Source organism: Hyperolius riggenbachi, chromosome 4 (assembly GCF_040937935.1).
Source record: "Hyperolius riggenbachi isolate aHypRig1 chromosome 4, aHypRig1.pri, whole genome shotgun sequence".
Classification (NCBI taxonomy): Eukaryota; Metazoa; Chordata; class Amphibia; order Anura; family Hyperoliidae; genus Hyperolius; species Hyperolius riggenbachi.
This window is the reverse complement of record NC_090649.1, coordinates 194,436,913-194,459,747: the sequence shown is the minus strand read 5'-3', so window position 1 is coordinate 194,459,747 and position 22,835 is coordinate 194,436,913. Positions and strand designations below refer to the sequence as shown.

Genomic DNA, 22,835 nt, shown 5'->3' with positions numbered 1-22,835 from the left:
TTCTGTTCCGCACCCATATTGAGACATGTCGATGTCACCTTTCCTTTTATTGTGGAGGTTGATGCTTCAGAGGTGGGGGCAGGAGCTGTATTGTCTCAGAGGTCAGGCTTGCAGGGCAAACTCCACCCATGTGCCTACTTTTCTCATAGATTTTCACCCGCAGAAAAAAACTACGACATAGGCAACCAGGAGCTTTTGGCCATCAAGTTAGCTTTTGAGGAATGGCGACACTGGCTAGAAGGTGCAGAACACACTATCACAGTTTATACAGATCCTAAGAATCTGGAGTACATAGAAGGTGCTAAGAGACTTAGCCCTCGCCAGGCCCGGTGGTCCCTGTTCTTCGAAGAGATTGAGATTTGTAATTACATATACCCCTGGTAGTAAAAACATCAAAGCCGATGCCTTATCCAGGTGTTTTGAACCTGAAACAGTACAGCCCTCAGCCCCTGAGACCATTCTACCTCAGAAGGTAGTACTGGCAGCCACTGAGACCTGGAGGGATTGGACGGTCACTCTGAGTCCTTACCAACAGGATGCTCCAGAGGGGAAGCCTGATGGGGTCATGTTTGTACCGCTGCCTTTCCGTTTGCAACTCTTTCAGATGTTTAATTCCCATAAGAATGCTGGTCATCCCGGGGCCACTAGAACTCAGAATTTACTGGCCGGATGTGCGTGGTGGCCTACATTGGTGACAGATTGTAAAGAGTTTGTAAGAGAGTGTACAGTGTGTACAAGAAGTAAACCCTCTCGTCAAGCCCCTTTTGGCACCTTACAGCCTCTGCCAGTTCCAAGTGAACCATGGACCCATATCTCCATGGATTTTGTGGGTGAGCTCCCTCAGTCTGAGGGCAATACGGTCATTTGGGTGGTAGTGGACAGATTCAGTAAGATGGCTCATTTTGTCCCTTTGAAAGGGCTCCCCTCGGCCCAGGAATTGGCTGATCTCTTCATCCAGCACATTTTCCGGCTGCATGGCATTCCGGAGAATGTAGTGTCAGATCGGGGAGTCCAATTCATTTCAAAGTTTTGGAGAGCCTTCTGCCATCAATTGGACATGGATCTGGCATTTTCATCAGGCTACCACCCACAGACCAATGGCCAGACCGAGAGAGTTAACCAATCCTTGGAGCAGTTCCTCAGGTGTTACGTTGCAGATGCGCAATCCGATTGGGTAAAGTTTTTGCCGTTTGCGGAATTTGCGCACAACAACCTGAAAAGCTCCTCTTCTGGGTTTTCCCCATTCCAGGTAGTGTCAGGAAGGTCACCTTAGTTTGCTCCTTTGCTGGTTGCATCCACACCATTCCCAGCCCTGGAGGATTGGCAGAGGGCTCTAAAGGAGATTTGGGGAATGGTTAAGAAGAATCTGGGGAAAGCTTTCCAAACCCAGAAGAGACAGGCAGATAAAAGACGGTCGGTGGAGTGGAAGTTTGCTCCAGGAGACTTGGTGTGGGTGTCCACTCGACATTTGGCCTTGAAACAACTGTCCCTTAAACTGGGCCCGAGATTTATAGGACCATTTCCAGTGTCTAAGAAAATTAATGATGTCACTTACGCAATTGATCTCCCAGCCAGTATAAGAGGTGTGAGATCATTCCATGTGTCTCTTTTGAAGCCAGCAGTACACGTGGATTCATTCCCCCCCCCCCCCCCCCCTGTGTTGGTGGATGACCAACCAGAGTATGAAATTGAAAAGATCTTGGACTCTCGTTTAGTGCAGAATTCCGTGCAATATCTGGTCCACTGGAAAGGATATGGCATAGAGGAAAGATCTTGGGTGCCAGATTGCCGCATGCATGCGGAGGAATTAAAAAAGGAGTTTCATGACTTACATCCTGGCCGGAGTCCACTCCTCAGGGGGGCACTGTAATGAATTGCGGAGACACCGCCGCGCGGACTGATAGCGGGGCGGCTGAATCCCCATTTTAGTCCGGCGGTTTCTCCGCAGCGGCATGCGTCTGGTTTGTCTGAGCCTAGTAGTGCACACAGATGGAGAGCTACGCGCGCACGTGCGCTAACAGGCAGGCCCTTTATACCAATAGGAGAGGGATCAGGACGATCAGCTGATCCCAGCGCAGCAGGTGATTGGTTGAATGGGATTGGGTGGCGCTGAGGAGCGCTTTGCTATATATACACTTCTCGTCTGTCAGTGGCTGGTTGTCTGCCATTGCGAATGCTTATGTGTTAGCACTCATACCATAGTCAGATCCTTCAGTGTGTTATAACCAGGTGGACCTGGGAATTCCCACTTAGCCAGATTACTGTGTTACTTCTGTGTTATACTTTAGACCAGTTCCAGGGTGTAGAGACCACGGACCTCACACCCAAGACTAGGGATACTGTGTTATTACTGTGTTATACTTTAGACCAGTTCCAGGGTGTCGAGACCACGGACCTCACACCCAAGACTAGGGATACTGTGTCATTGCTGTGTTATGCTTAGATCAGTCCCTGAGTGTTGAAGACCACGGACCTCACACTCTAGACTAGGCCTCTGTTTGATATCTGTTATGACCTATTGCTCCTTTGACTCCGCTCCTGCTCTCTGATTCGGTACCTTTGCACTTTTGATTTCCTGTTGCCAACCCTTCCTGTCCCTGGTTACCGAATCAGCCTTCTGTCTCTGTACTTTATCTACTCGTGTGTTGCCGACCCGGCCTGACCGACCTTTCTACCTGTGACACCCCCCCTGTGGGATGTCCAGTAGCTGCAGGGACTCCCTGTCTCTCAGAGGGACCTCTCTGTAATCCAGTCAGGGACTCTATCTCATAGGAGTCCTTTGACTGCAGTAGAGTCTGATTCCCAGCTGTTCAGGGAATCACTGGCTCTCTGGTTATCTCCAGCCCTATCCAGGAGATACCCATTATACGGTCTTGGGTCACCTGCTCCTCAGGTGGTTCAAGCTCATACTGTTGCACCAAACACTTACACTTTATCAGGTGTCCAGAGGTTAGTTATACTTGTATTATTGGTGATTCTGCAGATCATCAATAATCAGGTATATATCTGTATTCTTGGTGATATTGCAGATCACCAATAATCAGATTCTCTCTGCGTGCTGACACCGATCGTTACAATAGCCTTAAAACTCGCAAATGTACTTTAATAAAACATCAAACATCAACACTTATTACAAAATGGTACTTCCATTACCTGCTGGCTAACCACTTCAGCCCGCAGGTGTTTTCACCTTCAGGACGAAGGCAATTTTCCCCTGTCAGCGCTCCTTCCATTGATTTGCTAATCATTTTATCACTACTTATCACACCTGTCTATATCGTGTTTTTTTGCCACTAATTAGGCTTTCTTTGGGTGGTACATTTTGCTAAGAATTATTTTATTCTAAATGCATTTTAACAGAAATAATGAGAAAAAAGAAAGAAAAAAAAAATCATTATTTCTCAGTTTTCTGCCATTATAGTTTTAAAATAAAACATTCTGCTGTGCATAAAATCCACACATTTTATTTGCCAATTTGTCTTGGTTATTGCAACATTCAAAATATTTCCCTAGTACAATGTATGGTGCAAATATTTTATTTAGAAATAAAGGTGCATTTTTTCAGTTTTGCGTCCATCACTAATTACAAGCCCATATATTACCACAAGGTAATAAGTTATATAGTAATATAACTTCACAACATACATATTAAAAAGTTTAGTCCCTAAGGTAGCAATTTATGTTTTGTTTTGTTTTTAAACTGAATTTTTTGTAATCTTTTTTTTTAAACGTATGTTTTTATTTTTTTTTAGTTAATGGGCAGGGTGTTAAGTCAATCAGTTTTTATTTAGTGTGTATTTTCTTTCCCATTTCTACTTTAATTTTTCTTTTTGGCCACTAGGTGGCGCTAAGCACTCTTCTGGAAGATACCAGGAAGCGTGAGAACTTATTTTTTTTTACATTTCGGTTCATAACTCAAATACCTCATGTTTGGAGGCATCTGATTCAATTACCTCATGTTTGGAGGCATCTGATTCACTAGTTCCTCTTCAGCAATAGATCCCCTGTAATTGCAGGTAACGAGCCACCTGCATGCTGATACGCGTGCACAAGGGCAGCAACACTGCTGAACCGATATATTGATCCAGATTGCCTTTGAGTGGCAATTTATGGACAAATATATCCGTCCAGATTGACTTAAGTGGTTAAATGATATTGCTAATGACAGCACATATCCTGTAGTATGTTAGGCAGCTATTTACATCAAATAGAAATGAGAGTATTTACAAAATACTGTACCTCCAACACTGTGTACATAGCATCAATGTCAGCAAAAAGGATGAACACATAGACCACCACTTGTAAAATAATCAAAAACATAAGTGGATCTGAAATGCATAAAAAACAATCATATTAATAACCCTTTCATAGCTATTGTTCAGTCACAGTTGCGGAAAACCAGTGCACACCAAAACCGCTAGTAGATCCTCAAAACGCTAGAGGTTTTTGGAGCAGATTTCAGAGCGATTCTAGGCATGTTTAGAGACGTTTCCTAAACATGCCTAGCGTTTTTTGGAGCGTTTTTGTGTAGCAGATTACAAATATTGTTACAGTAAAGCTGTTACTGAACAGCTTCTTTAACAAAAACGCCTGGGAAACTGCTCTGATCTAGCATTTTCCAGAGCGGTTTGAGGTTTTCTTATACTTTACATTGAGGCAGAAACGCTTCTGCAAACCGCAAAAGTGCTGCAGGACCAACGTTTGCGGTTTCCTAAAAACTTCAAACCACTGGCGAAAGCGGTTTGGAAAATGCTACAAAATCCGCTCGGTGTGCACCAGGCCTAACACTGTAGGATAATCACAGTTTAGAGTTCCCATTCTGATTCTGCCCACAGATGATCAAAATAGCGCAGCGGTTGGACAGATCTAAAGTAGGGATGTATTTTAAAATGCTAGGAGCAGTGAAAGCTGACTCTAGAAAAACAATACTTAAAGGAAACCAGAGATGGTTCCCCAGCTCTTATTTATACTTACCTGGGGCTTCCTCCAGCCCCATGAGCACCGGGGCCTCCCTCGCCATCCTCCCTGGCGCTTCCGTTCTGTTGCTATAACTCCCGGTAATCCAGGCACACACACCCCTCATCGCACTCCCGTCCCCTGGAGCATTCTTTGGTTGCACAATAGTACTGTGCAGAACACCCCAGGGGACTGGAGCGCGGCACATGTGCGGCCGAGCCGCGCATGCGCTGAAGGATACGGCTGGTGGCAATTGATGGGATTACTGGGTGTTGTAGTACCCGAACAGAGGGGTTGAAGAGGATGGCGAGGGAAGCCTCGCTGCTCATGAGACCTGTAGGAAGCCCCAGGTAAGTATAAGTAAAGTCCAGCGTACCATCTCTGCTACATTTTAAATCCTGGATAGGTAGCTTGCAGGCTAGTATGTATTCTGTTACAATGCAAGTGTGCCGGGGGGGGGGGGGGGGGGGAGCCGACAGAGCAATGCAGATGTCACATAACTAACGCAGCAAATGGGTTAAGAACAAAGTAATTGGCCATTGCTCAGACAAATTGGTTTGCCTGGTGAATCCCTGATGGCAGTGGTCAGGGGCCACTGTACACATGCCAGATTTTTGCAGTGGTGGTCATTATTACCCGCCTAAGCTGACTTTGATCTAGCATGTTCGTGGGCCTCAAGTCAGTTTATCTGACTACTGGATTATTGATCTGTGGCCTCTGAAACAAACACTCCCCAGGCAGGTCAATAATACATCAAACCTGAATATAACGTCCAATTTAATTTTAGCGGCACAATATTGTTTGGAGTGTTAAATCAATATTTGACTCATCTGATCTTCCTATCTTTAGTTCAAAGTAAGCATATTCTTATTGCAAGCAGAAATATTGGCATTTCTCTAAACACATGACTCACGGTTGGTATACAAACGCTGCCTGAATGGCCGTCCTTTGGAGAACACAAATTCTAAGATCATGAGGTTGAATCCTGTGATGGGGAACATTGTAGTTGTTATGTAGTTCTCGGCATACCGATGTTCTCTCAGTGTAACATTCTCCATGCTGTAGTTTGATTGGAGACAGGCACTGCCAGTCAAATAGAGAAGAAAAGTCAGAGGGCCAGCTGATACAGCCTACATCCACAGATGTTTGCATTGTTGCTTTTAATTAACTCTCAGCAACTCTCATCAACAGCTAAAAGTCAAGGTTGCAGTACCAACAACATCCAGAATATTATAAAACTTTATTACTAAGCAGAATAAATATTATTATTTAGCAGAATAATAACTGATATATTCTGCAAGGAAGCATCATGTAAGTGTATTGCCAAATAATTAGTTATTTGGCAGTAGATAAAGCAAGTATATACTGTATATATTTATTTACATGAGGCTTCCTTGCAATATAAGACCTGGGACCCACTACAAAGCGCAAAAAAAGTGCTATCGCAATCACTAGCGATCTGTGGTAGCGCTTTGCAAGCGATTTTGGGAGCGATTTTCCTGCTCCTGTACAATTCATTAGAATGGAAACGCTACCAAAATGCTTCATGTCCTGCAATTGCGATTTGCCTAATCGCAATCGCTCTAGTGGAATCTGTCCCATCCATTTCCATTGGCAGAGCATTTAGGGTAATTTCTAGCAGTTGAAAGCAATCCCTAAATGCTCAAAAAAATGCTCTAGTGGGTTCCAGCCCTCAATCAATGAATGGCTGGGCACTGGGCTAAAGTGAAGAGACTCATCAGCTGTTATGCTAGGTGCAGAGCCTGACCTCTGCTCTACCTGTGTAAATGGGGGAGGGGTCCTTGATCTATGAAGTCTCTGCTTGGCTTCAGAAAATCAGGTGACAGTTTTACTACTAGCAGAAAATGGTTGTTGGGATGCTGCATGGTCTATCACCTTTTGGGTAGGGGAATGTTTCCTGCTTCAAAGGGATGATTTGTTTCTCCCACCTCAGCCCACAGTAAAGCTTCTCATAACCCATCGTTAAGAGCTGTCAGACCCAGGCTGTCATGTCTGTGTAAACAGCAGTGTGATTTATTCCTTAACTAATTATTAACCCTTTACTATCCACACTACTAGGTTTTATTTTTCATACAATTCGCGATAGGCAGTTAATAAGGTTTAGTGGACTCTGTTCCATATTTACCATTGGTACTACTCATGCAATTCATTATTTCATTTTCATGTCTGGTTTTCTTAAACCATTTTGACACTCATTTAATGCTCTGTAGTGCTTTGCCACATTTTTGAAGTTATGTATTAAGTGTGAAAACAGTGAGCTATGTAATACATTTTGGAACATAAATGTAGAATGTAAATGTGCCTGCTATCTTAAATATATTAAATATATATATTAGAAGACTGATATTTTCATTAAGCCTTCAGATTGAGAAAACATTTCAAATAAAATGACTTGCTCTAAAGGATCTTTACTAGGCTGGCTAAACCACAGTTTGCATTTGTAATTGCTGAAGCAGAGCAATACATTTATAAAGACTCCAGAGGTTGTTGATGATTTACCTGAACACATCTGTTTCATTGTACCATGGCTGTTGCTGTAGTAGTATGAAGATAGTTGTCTGAACAGTTATAGTAAAGATGAAATGAACGGCAATGGACAATAATAAAGGAGGCGAGAGTAGATGTCCAGGGGGTCTGTATGGAGCAAGCTTTGGTGCTGGACCATTCAGGCTCACTGAATAAAGAAAATAAGAACTTCAGTTCCAACTATGGGACACACCAGCATTTTTCCTCTAGTGCTTTATCAGATGGCAGTTACAAAAGATACTTACAAGTTAAGGCAACTGTAATGTTGATAGCCAAATCCTGTAATAGGTACTGATAATTTCCAAAAAGTGTTTGTTTCTAATAGAATATATTTAGAGGAAAAATACATTATAAAAATGTCTAACAAAACTAAATTCTAAGTAAACTAAATATGTTACTAAACTAAACTAAATATGTTGGTGTGATGATTATGAGTGTTGCAGAAAATTGGACAGTGTTTGAGGTGCATATTTCCACCAGACTTTTGCAACTTTTATTATACACTTGTGGGTGGCATTGGTAATGGCCTACATCCATCTCTAGATGTCAGTTACCAAGACAGTCCTTGGTATGTCTCAGGGCCTGCCACATCCTCCTCCTGCTGCCTTTCAGTCCCCTGTGTACGCAACCTTTATTATACACTTCTGGGTGGCATTGACAATGCACTACACCCAGCTCCCCATGACAATTACCAATGCAGCCCACGCTCCATCTCAGGGCCTGGCCACCATCTCTTCCTGCATTTCAATCCTTCGTGTATGTATTATACACTTTTAAGAGGCATTGATGATGCACTACACTCATGTCTAGATGCCAGTTACTAATGCGGCCTCACTGGTCATAACTGACCAGAGGCCACACACTGCTACTTCTCTCTTTGACCCATGCTTTGCCTCTGGTCCTCCATCATTGGGCCTAATGTCACACTGCTACTTCTACGCACCCTTATGTGTGGCATTTATCCCAGATGTCATCCAGTTCATGATGAGCTAGCAATGCTTTCTTCTGCTGTTTTGATGGCTAAGTTCAGACATTGTGCCACCCTTTATCAATATCAGGTCCCACCGCCATGACCCAATGTTTATGCTGCCTTTTGTACACTGTTGTCATGCAGAAATCCTATTTGCCTGTTGTCACTTTAACTGCCCTTTTCTGGAAAACCACAAGGTCTTTTGGAACGTTTTATTTTGCTACTGTTCTCCTACATGTACCTTGCAAATTTGTTGGTTCTAACATGTATAGGGGCTTTGCTATTTATGTTTAAAGTTGGCCCATTTTTGTAATGGTATTTGTAAAATTGGTTTGTTGAAAATTTGCACAATGATCAGAAATGGGAGGGAATTTTTGCCAGACTGTCATTGGCATTTTAACTCATCCCTTCTTGTAATCAATGCTACCTTTGTATGATCTTTAATTTGTCCTCAGTGCTGGTTCTCTGTTTATCTGCCCTCCTATTCTTCTAGATATTTTTTAAGGTGTCGATCACAGCTGATACACATGTTGTACTACTCAGTGCAACAACCACTTGCTTTGCTTGATTTTCTAATCTGCTGTTGGATTGAGTTAGAGCTCATCCATCCTCCATGAGATGCACTGTTGAATGGACTGACACATTCATATGAACCTCAGTCACACATATTGCCAGGCCATGCTTTGAATGCATAACAACCATCTGATGTGCTCAAGGCTTTTTCACTTTTCTTGGTGGAGTATTATAAGCATACAACATACAGAAAAAAATACAAGTAAGGATATGTAGTACACATGTATGATGAATTATAACTGTAGTTACAAAATTACGTATACTTTATAAGTGTGGCAACCATACCCAAAAAAGAAATGCTATGCAGGTAATTCCAACAAGAATGAACATGGTCATGAATTTAAAGATAGAGAATGATGTAACCAGAGTATTTCTTCCTTCCCTGTGTAAAACAATAACATTTAATAGCATTTAATACACAAAGTTCTCAAAGTGTAAGTAATTGCATTTTTTTCATTTAGTAATGTATGTGACTGGCTACCCTGGAATTGTTGAATCTCCATATTTAAACCATCTCTCTCTTTCTCTCTTTTAATGGCCTAGCTGTGAAATCAATACACTGATTGCCCAAAATAATTACTAGCCAGTCAGAAGTGTCCAGAACAATTGAGCTACTGAAAGAAAAAAAAATGAAAAAGCACTTTTTGTTTACATAATACATTCTACTGCAGGAGATTCTCTCCTGTGGAGAGAGCAGCTTGCCTTATTTGGTGGTTATTTGATTGATACTAATCGAGGAGTATCAATCCAAAATGGAGGTGAACCTCAAGAAACATGTCAGGCCCCTGCATGCTTTAACTTAATAAAACCATTAATTTCACCTATAGGCGCAATCAGTCTGTGATTTATATACAGTAAACATTCTATCTAGAATCAACTTTGGAGAGCTTGGAGGCTTCCTCTTTGCTTCTCTGGATGATTATTTTGCCTACAGATGGGACAATCAGATGCAAGAAGATATGATTAGGTTTTAGTACCACTGATAAGTCTTATTTGCTGACTTGTCAATACTGACATTGTTAGCCAAAGTGACCTGCTCTCTACTGCAGGGGAGGATTTGTATAATTAGTTATACACACAAGGAGTGCTTTTTTGTTTTTTCTTCCAGTGGCTCTATTATTTGGTGGTGCCCAGTTCACAAATAGATGCAGACTTGTGTCCCTGGATTTGAACCTTCTCAAGTGTGGTTGTAGTGTGTTCCCCGTGGGCTTGGGGGTTTAATGTTTTTGTTTTGAACTATGTAGGTAGCACTGACTTCACAGAGGTTTTTTTTCTCTATAAACAGAAATAGTGGCATGATTATTGGTTATTGAACTAAACTAGGAGACCCAAACCCCTGATAGAAAACACAAAACTTTAGAATGCACTCTCTTATTTTTAGCACAGTATAAACTAATTTGTAAATTTAAAAAAAAATCAACATTAAAAATTATAAGTTTGAGCATTAGCAATAGCAACGTTTTGTTTAAAAATGATCAGCTGTAAAGGTACATGACCACCCATCTCTGGTTTCTGCCATACATAAAGAATGTGGTTCTGACACCACTGAAAAGCAGAATGACTATAATGACAATGCAGTATGACATCGTAACTTGACATTTACTAAAGTGCCCATTAGAGGCCAGGTTTTTTTTTCTATTTTCTTGATTGATCCCCTGTGGATTTCTTCAACAGGTGGTTTAATCAGTATATTTTTGGCAATTGCCATTGTGGTTTCATCTCAGAGGAAATAATGAAAACATGACAATGATAAACACGTGAAAATGCACAAGGCATTTCCATTAAACTTACTTTATGAGCATTGGAACACACTGAATATTTGGAATTTTTGAAGTAAAAGGAGAAGCAACAGATGCCTCTAGTTCAGACAATGAAATTCCAGCGTGAGCTATCTTAAGTGCCTGTGGAATATGGACAAAGATTATACAATTACTCCACACTAAAATAATAATAAAACGAAATGGAAGAGAGAGGAGTCATCACTGAAGGATACCTGGACTTTCTAATTGATAAAAAATGATTGTAAAGAAAATAAAATGCTGCTATGTTATTGACTGTAAGCATTATATTTTTTTTAGGGCTAGTTCAAAGTGCTCAGATGTGTTGCAGAATACACAATATGGCCCCCCATGCTGCTATTGTGGCTAGGAGGCCGCAATAGCAGCATAGGGGGTGATATTGTGGCTGGGAACGCGAAGAATCACTCGCGTTCCCATGCCTGTTGGGTTGTGACGGCGAAACCGGAAGTGGTCGCCAGCGGGGATGGGAGCATCGCAGAGACACGGCGAGGGCACCGATCGGCTACAGGGGGCTGAGGGAAGCCCCAGGTGAGTAAAACTCATTTTTTATGAGACTTAAGTGCCTCTTTAAACTATGTTTTTGGCTTCACTCATCTCATGTATACAGTTTATTAGGCTTTTTTTTACATTGTGCCATGTACTATAAATCTTGAATGGTCACTGTGGGCTTTTTAGAGAGAAAAAAAGCTTACTGAAGAAACCTGGGGCTGTGTCAGTGTGACATAGTGTTCCACTTATACGCTAAATAGTGACTGAATAGTGAACATATCAGAAGCATGCGTTATACTTACCCCACAATCATTTGCTCCATCTCCACACATCCCAACAAAGTAGCTGAAACAGTTAGTGACAAAAAAAAATATGTTACTACCTTGCACATCTCCCTGTTTAGCAGTACATCATTGCTATGAGATATTTAGATAAGGCAACATACAAAGTAATGGTTGATTGCCATAATCCATAATGACTTATAAATTACATACATTCAGAGAAACAAATTCTAGATTCTAACTGATGATGACCCTTGCCTAATTTACTTTGCCCACTGTCATTGCTATATCTTTACACAGTCTTAAAGGGTACCTGAACTGACTAATGACATTATGGTTAGTGATGCTCGCTGGATTCCGCGGAATTGTTAATTCCATGATTCCGGACGGAATTAGGTCAATTCCGATTCCGGCAGTCGGAACGGAATTACTAAACCTCTCAAACGGAATTCCGCGGAAATGTTTTTATTTCCGCGGAATTTTCCGGATAAGCACAAATCTCTCTCTCTCTCTCTCTCTCTCCCCTCTTGTATCATCCAGTAAGGAATTGCAGTTTTTCAAAACAGCTTACATACCTTGTCTGGGATTTGAACCCAGGTCTCAGTGTGTAGTAGGTAGATACCTACTACACACTGAGACCTGGGTTCAAATCCCAGACAAGGTATGTAAGCTGGATGACCACCAACCACACTACATGCTAAAGCCAGCCTAGCATGTACCATTATGATCAATCCAATAGAAAAAGTAGCAAATCCCGGCCAAGGTATGTAAGCTGGCGTTTGAAAAAGTACAAATCCTTAATCATGCTACTTTTTCTATTGGATTGATCATAATGGTACATGCTAGGCCGGCTTTAGCATGTAGTGTGGTTGGTGGTCTAGGGGGTAAGTCAGATACCTACTACACACTGAGACCTGGGTTCAAATCCCAGCCAAGGTGTGTAAGCTGGCTTTTAAAAAAGTACAAATCCTTAATCATGCTACTTTTTCTATTGGATTGATCATAATAGTACATGCTAGGCCAGCTTTAGCATGTAGTGTGGTTGGTGGTCTAGGGGGTAAGTTAGATACCTACTACAAACGGAGACCTGGGTTCAAATCCCAGCCATGGTATGTAAGCTGTTTTGAAAAACTGCAATTCCTTACTGGATGATAAGAGAGAGAGAGAGAGAGATTTAAAAAATTTCCGACGGAATCCGGAATTCCATAAAAATCCGGCGGAATTTTAATAGCGACGGAATTTATCATTGACGGAATCCGTGATTTCCGGCAGAACGGAATTTGCTGGTTCCGATCATCCCTAATTATGATATACACATGTGTATGTGCAGTGCCAACCCTACATAAGGCTAAGCTATGTTCCTTTGTTTCTGTTTCTCTCTGTAAGGGTTCATATTCCAGGACAGTTTTTCTTTAGACTTTAGACTGTACAAACGTCCACTGATCATGCTAGGTACACTCAATGAGATTTTCTGGCAGATGTCCTGCTAGATTGATTATTTCCAACATGTCCGATCGATTTTATGATCGATTTTTCATTCATTTCTATGGGAAATCGATTGGAAAATTGACCGGAAATCAGATCAGACATGTTGGAAATAATCAATCTGGTAGGAAGTCTGCCTGAAAATCTCATCATGTGTACAGGTAAATAAACTCTTACGTGACAGAGAGACAATTCTGATGAAGTGAATAGATTATATTAAAAAAAAGTTGTAAGTTCAAGATGGGAGTTGAAAATAAACGGAAAACAGAAAATTAGACTTCAAGATAATACTATTTATGATGAAAGCCACAGATATAATTGTTTTACTCATCAGTTTGTTTTCAGTTCAGGTTTGCTTTCAGAAATCAAGCAATACTTTTTACTAATCATGCAACAAAATTTCATTCAACCCTAATCTTATTTTTGTGTATCAAACCACACTTATTTATACATCTTTGATCAGGCGTTAAGTTAAACACAGTCATTTTTACAGTTTAATGCCTACATTCAACCAAAACTTTTTCTTTGGCTTTGTATAGAGTGGAAAAAGTTTGAACCTCTTTCAAACTGTAGTACCAGCTGAGTCCTTTTCAGAGAGTTAATCTACATTTTTATAACCAAAGAAGGGGGTGATTACAAATAATTTTAACACAAGCAAATACAACATTACAAACAACTTTATTGTGCCATGGGGAAGAGTCACAGCACGTATTATCCCATTGCCTGGTCAGTTGGACGCAGGGCGAGCTGAATGACAGCTTACCCTGCTGCCGCTGAAATACCAGGCGACATTAAATACTATCCCCCCTCCAAATCTTAGCAACTCAGAGGGAGAAGAGATTTGAGGTCCGGCAATCGCGGCACATGAATTACATTTGAAATGCTGCAATAGACATGATAACTTTAAATCTATGGCGGCGCCCAGGTCAGATGCAGCCCCGGGGTAGAGTGTGTGCCAAAATGACCTGCTTCGAAGAGGTAGTGTAGAATATTTGTCAAATTGTATTGATGGCCCTTGATTTCCCCCTTGATGATATTATGGATTCACACTGAAGGTCTTGGTGCCATCGTGCAAGAGGATATGTGTAATATGTGCTGTGTCTAGAGGGACACAGCACACAATGGGCCTGATTCACAAAGCGGTGATAACTCAGTTATCACGCCTAAAGTGATAACCTTTGCATTAGCAGAGTTATCACCGCTTTGTGCTGCTGATCGCGTGAACTTAAACGCGCAGGCGCGCACGCAGAGTCCCATAGGGCTTAATGGGCACTGCGCGCGCACCGCACTGTGCTTCGCACGCGCCTGAGTGATTGCACGCGCATAATTTTGCGCGTGGGAGCTTCGCGCGAATTACTTGTGATCACGCCTAAACTTAGTTTAGGCGTGATAAAGGGCTTTTCACAGGCGTGTTTGCACCGCTTTGTGAATCAGGCCCATTGACTGTGTACCGCTGGAGTTTATTTTACAATGTAAATATACAGTACATGCAAAACTTATAATAGGTAGCTGTGATATTGGCAAACTGATCAGGCTCTTGGCTCAGATTTTTACTTGCAATGCCAGTGCTATGTGGCAGCAGGAAAGCAAAGCGATCGAAATGTATATTTTGACGACTTAAAGAAAACCTGAACTGAAAATTAAAAGTCAAAATAAACATACACAAGTCATACTTACCTTCCATGTAGTCTACTCCTCAGTGTCTTTCTCCTATCCCGCGTCCTGTTTGTCCACTGTGATCAAGGGAATTTTCCGTCCTCCATTTTGAAAATGGCCATTACCCATAACAGCTTTCTGGTCAGCACATAGTTAAACTGTAACATCGCCCACTTGAGTCATAGGGAAACATGGACATTACCGGGCACATCAGTTTTCCTCTCAGCTGTAACTGACAGCAACTGATATTTCACTGACAGCAACTGATATATTTCAGATCTGACAAAATATTATCAGAACTGGAAGGGATTATTGTCAGAAGAAAATGGTGAGCTTTTGAGAGGAACTGATGGCAAGGTAACTATGTAATGTTCATTTGAAGTTACCTCATGTGTTTATTTTAAATATTTTTACTCAGTACAGGTTCTCTTTAAGCCCTCAGTCGTTTTCACTTTATGCATCCGAGCAATGTTCACCTCCCATTCATTAGCCTATAACTTTATCAATACTTATCACAATGAACTGATCTATATCTTGTTTTTTCCGCCGCCAATTATGCTTTCTTTGGGTTGTACATTTTGCTAAGAGCTGCCTTACTGTAAATGTATTTTAACAGTAAGAATAAGAAAAAAACTGAAAAAATTCATCATTTCTCAGTTTTCGACCATTATAATTTTAAAATAATACATGCCTCCATAATTAAAACCCACGTATTGTATTTGCCCATTTGTCCCAGTTATTTCACCGTAATTATGTCCCTATCACAATGTATGGTGACAATATTTTATTTGGAAATAAAAGAGCATTTTTTCCATTTTGCATCTATCACTATTTACAAGGTTATAAAAAAAACTATATATATAAATATTTAATCTTTACATAGATATTTAAAAAGTTTAGACCTTTAGGTAAATATTTGTGTGTTTTTTTATTTTTATTGTAATGTTTTTTGTTTTTTTTTATTAAACATTTTATGTGGGTATTTTTGGGAGGGTGGGATGTAAATAGTGTTTTATTTGGGGAAATATACTGTATGTGCATTTGAATTTTTTTTTACTTTTAGATGTAGTATTACTTTTTGAGTTTGTTTACATGACGTCACTCTAAGCGTACAATGTACGCTTAGAGGGACATAGGAGTCAGAAAAAGTGAAGCTTCCGAGAGAAGCTGTCGCTTTTTCTGTGGGGGAGAGGAATCAGTGATTGGGTACCAAAGCCCGATTCATTGATTCCTGGGCTAATTAATCCACAGCAGGGAGCACGCATGCATGCGCGGGAATGGCTGCGGGAGCGTGCGGGAGCGCACATGTCCTCCTTGACGTATAACTACGTCAAGGAGGACAAAGTGGTTAAAGAGGAACTCCAGTGAAAATAATGTAATAAAAAGTGCTTCATTTTTACAATAATTATGTATAAAGTCAGTGTTTGCCCATTGTAAAATCTTATAAATCCCTGATTTACATTCTGACATTTATTACATGGTGACATTTTTACTGTTGGCAGGTTATGCAGCTGCTGCATGTTTTTTGGCAGTTGGAAACAGCTGTAAAAAGCTATTTCCCACAATGCAGCAAGGTTCACAGACCGGAAACTGCCAAGAGTATGTACTCAGAATTTCTTTGTGGGAGGGGTTTCACCACAATATCAGTCATACAGTGCCCCCTGATGGTCTGTTTGTAGAAAAGAAATAGATTTCTCATGTAAAAGGGGGTATCAGCTACTGATTGGGTTAAAGTTAAATTCTTGGTCAGCGTTTCTCTTTAAACCACGTGTCGAACTCCAGGCCTGGAGGGCCAGATCCATGCCAGTGTTTAGGATGGACTGAGAAAGAAATGAATGTGTTCAACCTGATGGACCACACCTTTCCTGATTCAGACCCATCAATTCATTTGAGCTGTATCAAAAATGTGTGTGTGTAGATCTCGGCCCTCGTAGGACCGGTTTGACTAACCTGCTTTAAACATTAACCTCTTCCAGATGAAATTAGTTCAAATCTACATCCTGTGTATGACCTAGTACCCCTGCCAAGTTTATACAGTTTAGCTACTCTGCGCACTCATGTCTCGCTCCACGATCTGGCATTACTGGCATCACTGCAGCCGATTGCTCCACTATCATAATAACAACAGAGCTACTGTATGTGTGCTGGCTGTGATCACTGTGAGCCAATCACAGTGCTGTTTTTCCCTCACAAAAAAAGTTGCTGATCCTTATGAGGCAAGTGTTTAAAAAAGGATTCTAAATCTGAAAATGTTTTTCTATAATATGATCTTTCATCTTGATGAAGATCTGCTAAAGAGGTTAATAACAGGCACTGTGAGGATGACTTATGTTGTTGGTTCAATATCATCAGGCTTTTTTAGTCTACATGGAATTGTGGGACAGGCAGAACTTTCTGAAAAGATTGCAGCTTGCAGCTTGGGTAAATTGGGCGCATGGCTGCATGGCTTTTGGACAAATTGGGAGCCACCATAGACTTTAATAAAAAAAATTGGCAAGCCGGCACCAAAAGGGAAATTCAGGCAACAGGTGAAGCACAATAATTATAGTTAATGTGGGTTTTTCTCTGTTCTGTTGTTAAGCCAGAGACTAAGGGGAAATTCTGGGACCAAGCTGCTCCCGCTAAATAGCGTTTTTTTTTATTATTATTTTTTGCACTACCAGAGGGGGTCTTAGGTTTAGCCATCACCAGGGGGATCTTAGGGTTAGGCACCACTAGGGGGGATCTTAGGGTTAGGCACCACTAGGGGTGGTCTTAGGTTTAGGCACCTCCAGGGGGGGAGGCCTTAGGGTTAGGTATAGGTAGTGGAGGGTTCTGTGTGAGAGTAGGGTTTGGTTTAGCTATAGTGCAATATTGGTAACAATTACCGATATTTAAATTAACACTTTAAATAGTAGACTATCTGTAAATTAACCTATATTCTACTTTCTGTTCCTGCGCCCCATTTTCCATGGCACCCGAAATTTACTTACGCACTTATATATACATAAAAACAAGCTCAAACATTGGCCCTTATTTAATTCACTTTTGTAATGGCCATTGAGTACAAATACAGGAATCGGATTAGGAAAAAAAAAGTAATGTTTGGAGTTGTCTTTTATTGTGTGGATTCTGCACTTACTCTAATTTTTGAAGTTCTTCAATGAGGTTAGACTTCTCCTTTGGCGTCATTCTGGCAAAAATGGTTCCATTCAAAAGTATCTTTAAAAAAACAAAATCAAAGAAATTCTAAGATTCTGTGTTTTAAAAACAACTTTCCATAAGCCATAACAATCCAGTAAATATCTGGACTCTAGGGTATACAGCATTTTTGCGTAATCAAACTTCTAGACAGGTAGTCCATATTTTAGATAGAACATTTCTAAATTATGAATGATGTTTATTTATTTATCATATTTATAAAGCGCCAACATGTTACGCAGTGCTGGACATTAGTTAAGGTTTCAGTCAACATTTAGGGGTGACATACAGCAATAAAACAATACAGGAATACATGCAAACCAGATCATGCAGCACAGTATGAGTACAAGGTAATGCTTAGTCAGTCACTGGATGGGAGCATGGAGATTACGCAAGTCGAGTTCACTCAGATCCATAGGATGTGTGTATGGTAATGGAGGTGCATGAACAGGTAGGAGACACAAGGAGAAGGACTCTGCCGAATGCTTACAATCTAGAGAGAGAAGTGGACAGGAAAGGTAGGGGACCAGAGCTCAACTGCGGGTTTAGAGCACAAGTGGGGGGGGGGGGGTAGACCACAGTGAAAAGGTGCATTTTGAGGGCCTTCTTGAAGATGTTGAAGGAGTTGGAAAACCTAATGGGTGGAGGTAGGTTGTTCCATAGTGTTGGAGCAGCTCTTAAGAAGTCCTGGAGGCCTGCATTGGAATAGGTGATGCAGGGGGCAGTCAGGTGAAGTCCATTGGTGGAGTGGAGTGAGCGGTTAGGTGTGTACCTCTGAGTAAGATCAGAAATGTAGGTTGGGTAGATTTTGTGGACAGATTGTACACCAGACACAGTATCTTGAATCTGATTCTGGACTGAATAGGAAGCCAGTGGAGGGATTCATAGAGGGGAGCCTCTGCAGTGGAGCTGTTACAAAACAAACCACGTAACTGATGCTCCGGAGACTGATGTGTAGAGAACAGCTACTTTTGCAACTCACCACCCAGGAACCCTGGAGTGTGAACAGGGTCACTAAGGGGCAAGGGGCAGAAGCACTAACAAGCCAATCGGTGTGTGTCGACTAAGCGCGTGACCAGTATGGCGTTGCAGCACTTCCACAGGCTGAGTTCGGTGGTACAATAACTCAGTGACCGTTAGAAAGGAAGTTTTCCAGTAAAGAAGATCAGAAGTCTTGATACAGTTTCTGTGTTCGGCAATGGAGCGGGTTCTCGTACTAGCAAGGTTCGGCAACAGAGCGGGTAGTCATCCAGAGCAGAATTCGGCAGCAAATCGTGAATTCGTACAGGCAGAAGTCAGCAACAGAGTGGGTAGTTGGAACAGGCCAAGGTCAGCAATGGGTCGGGCAAACATACAAGCAAGTAGCAAGGCAGACAAATGCCACATCACAGGAGAACTCAAACTAGCTGCAATACAACAGCACCGAGCAATGTTTTCTGCAGACTTATATAGGCCGTTGGGCGTGTAACGCGTAATGACGTATGTGTGTGTGCACACGCGCATTTGCTTCTGCAACGACATGTACATGCAAGCATCGCTCCGCAACACGCACACGCAAACCCCTATGCCTTCTGGTGCCAAGGTCTATGCCACTGCATGCATCACGCATGGACACACATCACCAAGCCTCCTCGTTTAAGGTGATGACGACATGCCCCAGGATACCCGCGGACATCCGTACGTGCCAGCCGCCGTGTCCGCACAGGTAACTGACCGTGACAGGAGCGATGGAAGGAGTGGATAATTTTGGCTGCCGCATTCATGATGGATTGCAGTGGGGCAATTTGGGTCATAGGGAGACCAGACAGAAGGGCATTGCAGTAGTCAAGGCGGAAAATTATAAGGGCATGGATGAGGAATTTGGTGGCAAAAGAGGTGAGGAAAGGGCGGATCTTGCAGATGTTGTGGAGGTGGAAGTTGCAGGACTTTTTGAGGTTTTGCATGTGAGGGTGAAGCAGAGTGAGGAGACCAGGGTGACATCCACACTTAAGGGGTAGGGCAAATGGTAGTGTGGTTGACAGTGAAATGCACCTCTGGGAGGGTCAGGGATGGCCGGGGTGGGAAGAACATAAATTCCGTTTTGTCCAGGTTTAGTTCTGCTATCATTCCTAAATATTATAATTTATTTATATGGCTAGCTGCCGTGTCTTGCCTTTTATCTACTTACTTATTGGTTATATCAATTACCTTCTGAAACATAAAATGACCCTGAAGTGAAAATAAATTGATGAGATAAACAGTTACATCATTGGCTTAATTTAAAATGTTTTTTTTTTCTGGAATCCCATAAGCTTACTTTGGATTTAAAGGTTAAAAATCCAGGTTTGAAGTCTTGAATATCTCAGTTGCATGGCAGTAGGTTTTTTATTTTTTTTTGTCTCCCATATAGGGAAATCTTGGCCTACTGAACTTTTTATATGTTACCTGAAATTAGTTATCCGTGAGAGTTACTGCAGGCAAATTGTCATTTGTAGACCTGCATGATTAAACTTTACAATTAAAAAAAGAACATAGACTACTATTAGTAGCATTGTTAATGTACATACAAATGTCCATCTTATCATTTTACAGGTCACTTTAGGGCCACTTTTAATTGAAGCAGAAAAGCAATATGAAGCAAATACATACATATAAGATTGCAGTCTACAATACTTACTTTTGGTAGCAAGCTGTTAAAATATTGACTTATGATCTGATAAGACTTTCCAGTCAAGGCAAAGTGAAATTGTCCCAAAGTAGTGGGGTTATTAATCCATCCACCATCCATGTGTATATGTAATTCCTGAAACATTTAACAGCAAAGTGTATCAGCTCCTTAAGTTAATATGTCATATGGTCATAACAGAGATGTATTTTAGGATAAGCTTGTGGAAAACATAAGTGGAGCAAAACTAAAGCTGAGCATTTACTGGAATGTATTATTTGTGAACATCGGGTCACTACTTGTGCATGAATATTGTAATGCTGGGGGGGCACACTGTCTGACCACCCAGCACAATAAAGCTAAGAGCAGGATAATGGAAGAGCCTACACAGGCTGCCCAGAGCGACTGCAGCTCTGGGCTTCTGATACTACGCAATGGCAGCGCAGTGCGATGTTGCGCTACTTTTGCGATAGCAAACATTCAGGCGAATACAAGACAGACTGGAGTGAGGTAGCCAACAGCAACCACAGCAATGTCTACCTCGCAAGGACAGGACTGGAATGAAGCAGCCAATCGCGACCGCAGCAATGGCTTACTTCACAAGGACAGGACTGGGAGAATTCGCCGCTCCTGCGCAGGAGATTGGCGCAACCCACAAGGCAGAGTACAAGAGCACAGATAAATCACACCAGAGTATCACAAGAATTATAATTACAGCTATCAATGTGATACAGTAATCCGCGAACGCAATATAAAAAACAACAAACACGCTAGTATGCGTATATATTGGCAATGAACCAATATATGACGCAAGACTAGCAAAAATAACAAACGCTGACTAGAATATGTATATATTGGCAATGAACCAATATATAACATAAATCAGGATGACTAGCTAGATCTGAAGCAATGCAGCAACTAAGCTAGGCAATACAATACTACAACTCTATACTAACTAGAAGGAGTACGTATATATGTCCCCGTGGGAAATGTATAACGTAACGCCACAAGAACTAAACTAGAAAGTAACAGTACAAGGAACTATATTTCACAGTGTTCAGAGACCCAGTATCAGCCTAGACTGACAAACTATGATGGGCGGGGCACGCCTGCAAGAAGCAAACCTTTATACTGAAGTCATCCAATGAAAACAGAGATGCAAATCTCCACACAGGTGAATGGTAATCAGTCACAAGCAGGCTGGCTTGACCACCATTCCCTAGCTGACAGACTATCACAAGCAATGCTATGCTAGCATATGCATGTGAAGGAATCAGAACTACTTGGCTGCAGCAACTCTGCAGCCAGCAGTACATGCTGTAGAAGCGATCATGACAAATATCAAGTGAAGTCTTTCATACCAGGCAATCTGCATTGGTGCAACTCCATAGAAGACAACACATTTCAAAAGACTAAGGTATAGCACGCCTACTGCAGTATTGTCAAAACCATCTATTTATTGCACAATTATATGGATGCAGGTGTGCCCATGACAGAGCCAGACTATGGAAGCAAAAGGAGGAAGTATAAGGGAATACCAGCAGCAGCGATCAAGTTGAGTTAACCCCCACAGCCGCAGTCCACATCAAATAACTCTTAGTCTTTCTTTAACCCTAGGTGAAACTGAATTTTGCTTTTGCCTGCTCATCCTCAGATGTATACATTATTTGTTTTCTAATTTTAGCCAAAGTAAAAACCAGGTTATTATAGTAAAAAGTAAATGCAAAAATGACTATGTTTGTAATATCGAAGGCTTGTAAGAAAAAGGTCATTTCAACACCATCAGTGAGTAATAGGATCATTTTAACCATTTCATGACACAGGCTGTTTTACTCTTCCATTTTCACCTTTCAGCACTCCTCCCATTCATTTGGCAATAACTTTATCACTACTTATCACAACTAAATGATTTATACTTTGATTTTTTTGGCCACAAATTAGGCTTTTTGTGGGTGATACTTGTTTTCAGTAATTACTTTATTTTCTTTGTATGCTAGAGGGAAAAACAAGAGTAAAAAAACAATTTCTCAAATTCCATCCGCTATAGTTTTGAAATAAACAATGCTACTGTAGATAAATCCTGCACAATTTATTTGCCCATATGACCTGGCTATCACAACATTTAAATTATGTTCCTAGTAAAATGTATGTCAACAATATATTACTTGGAAATAAAGGTATATTTGGAGGGGGGGGGGGGGGGTTACTGTGGTCACTGTACCCTATTAAAAATTACAAGCCTTTTGTTGCAAAAA

At 41.3% G+C, this 22,835-nt stretch overlaps 1 protein-coding gene across 1 annotated transcript in view; it reads right to left on the bottom strand.

The window, feature by feature from the left end:
- Positions 1–22,835, bottom strand: part of LOC137571678 (probable cation-transporting ATPase 13A4) — a 144,164-nt gene that overhangs the window by 8,076 nt on the left and 113,253 nt on the right. The window contains exons 20-28 of the mRNA XM_068281179.1: positions 20,593–20,718; positions 17,878–17,957; positions 11,637–11,679; positions 10,838–10,947; positions 9,332–9,428; positions 7,749–7,821; positions 7,477–7,651; positions 5,870–6,039; positions 4,240–4,328 (exon numbers count right to left, since the gene is read on the bottom strand). Coding sequence (XP_068137280.1) covers positions 4,240–4,328; positions 5,870–6,039; positions 7,477–7,651; positions 7,749–7,821; positions 9,332–9,428; positions 10,838–10,947; positions 11,637–11,679; positions 17,878–17,957; positions 20,593–20,718 — 963 coding nt within the window. The remainder of the gene's footprint in view (positions 1–4,239; positions 4,329–5,869; positions 6,040–7,476; positions 7,652–7,748; positions 7,822–9,331; positions 9,429–10,837; positions 10,948–11,636; positions 11,680–17,877; positions 17,958–20,592; positions 20,719–22,835) is intronic.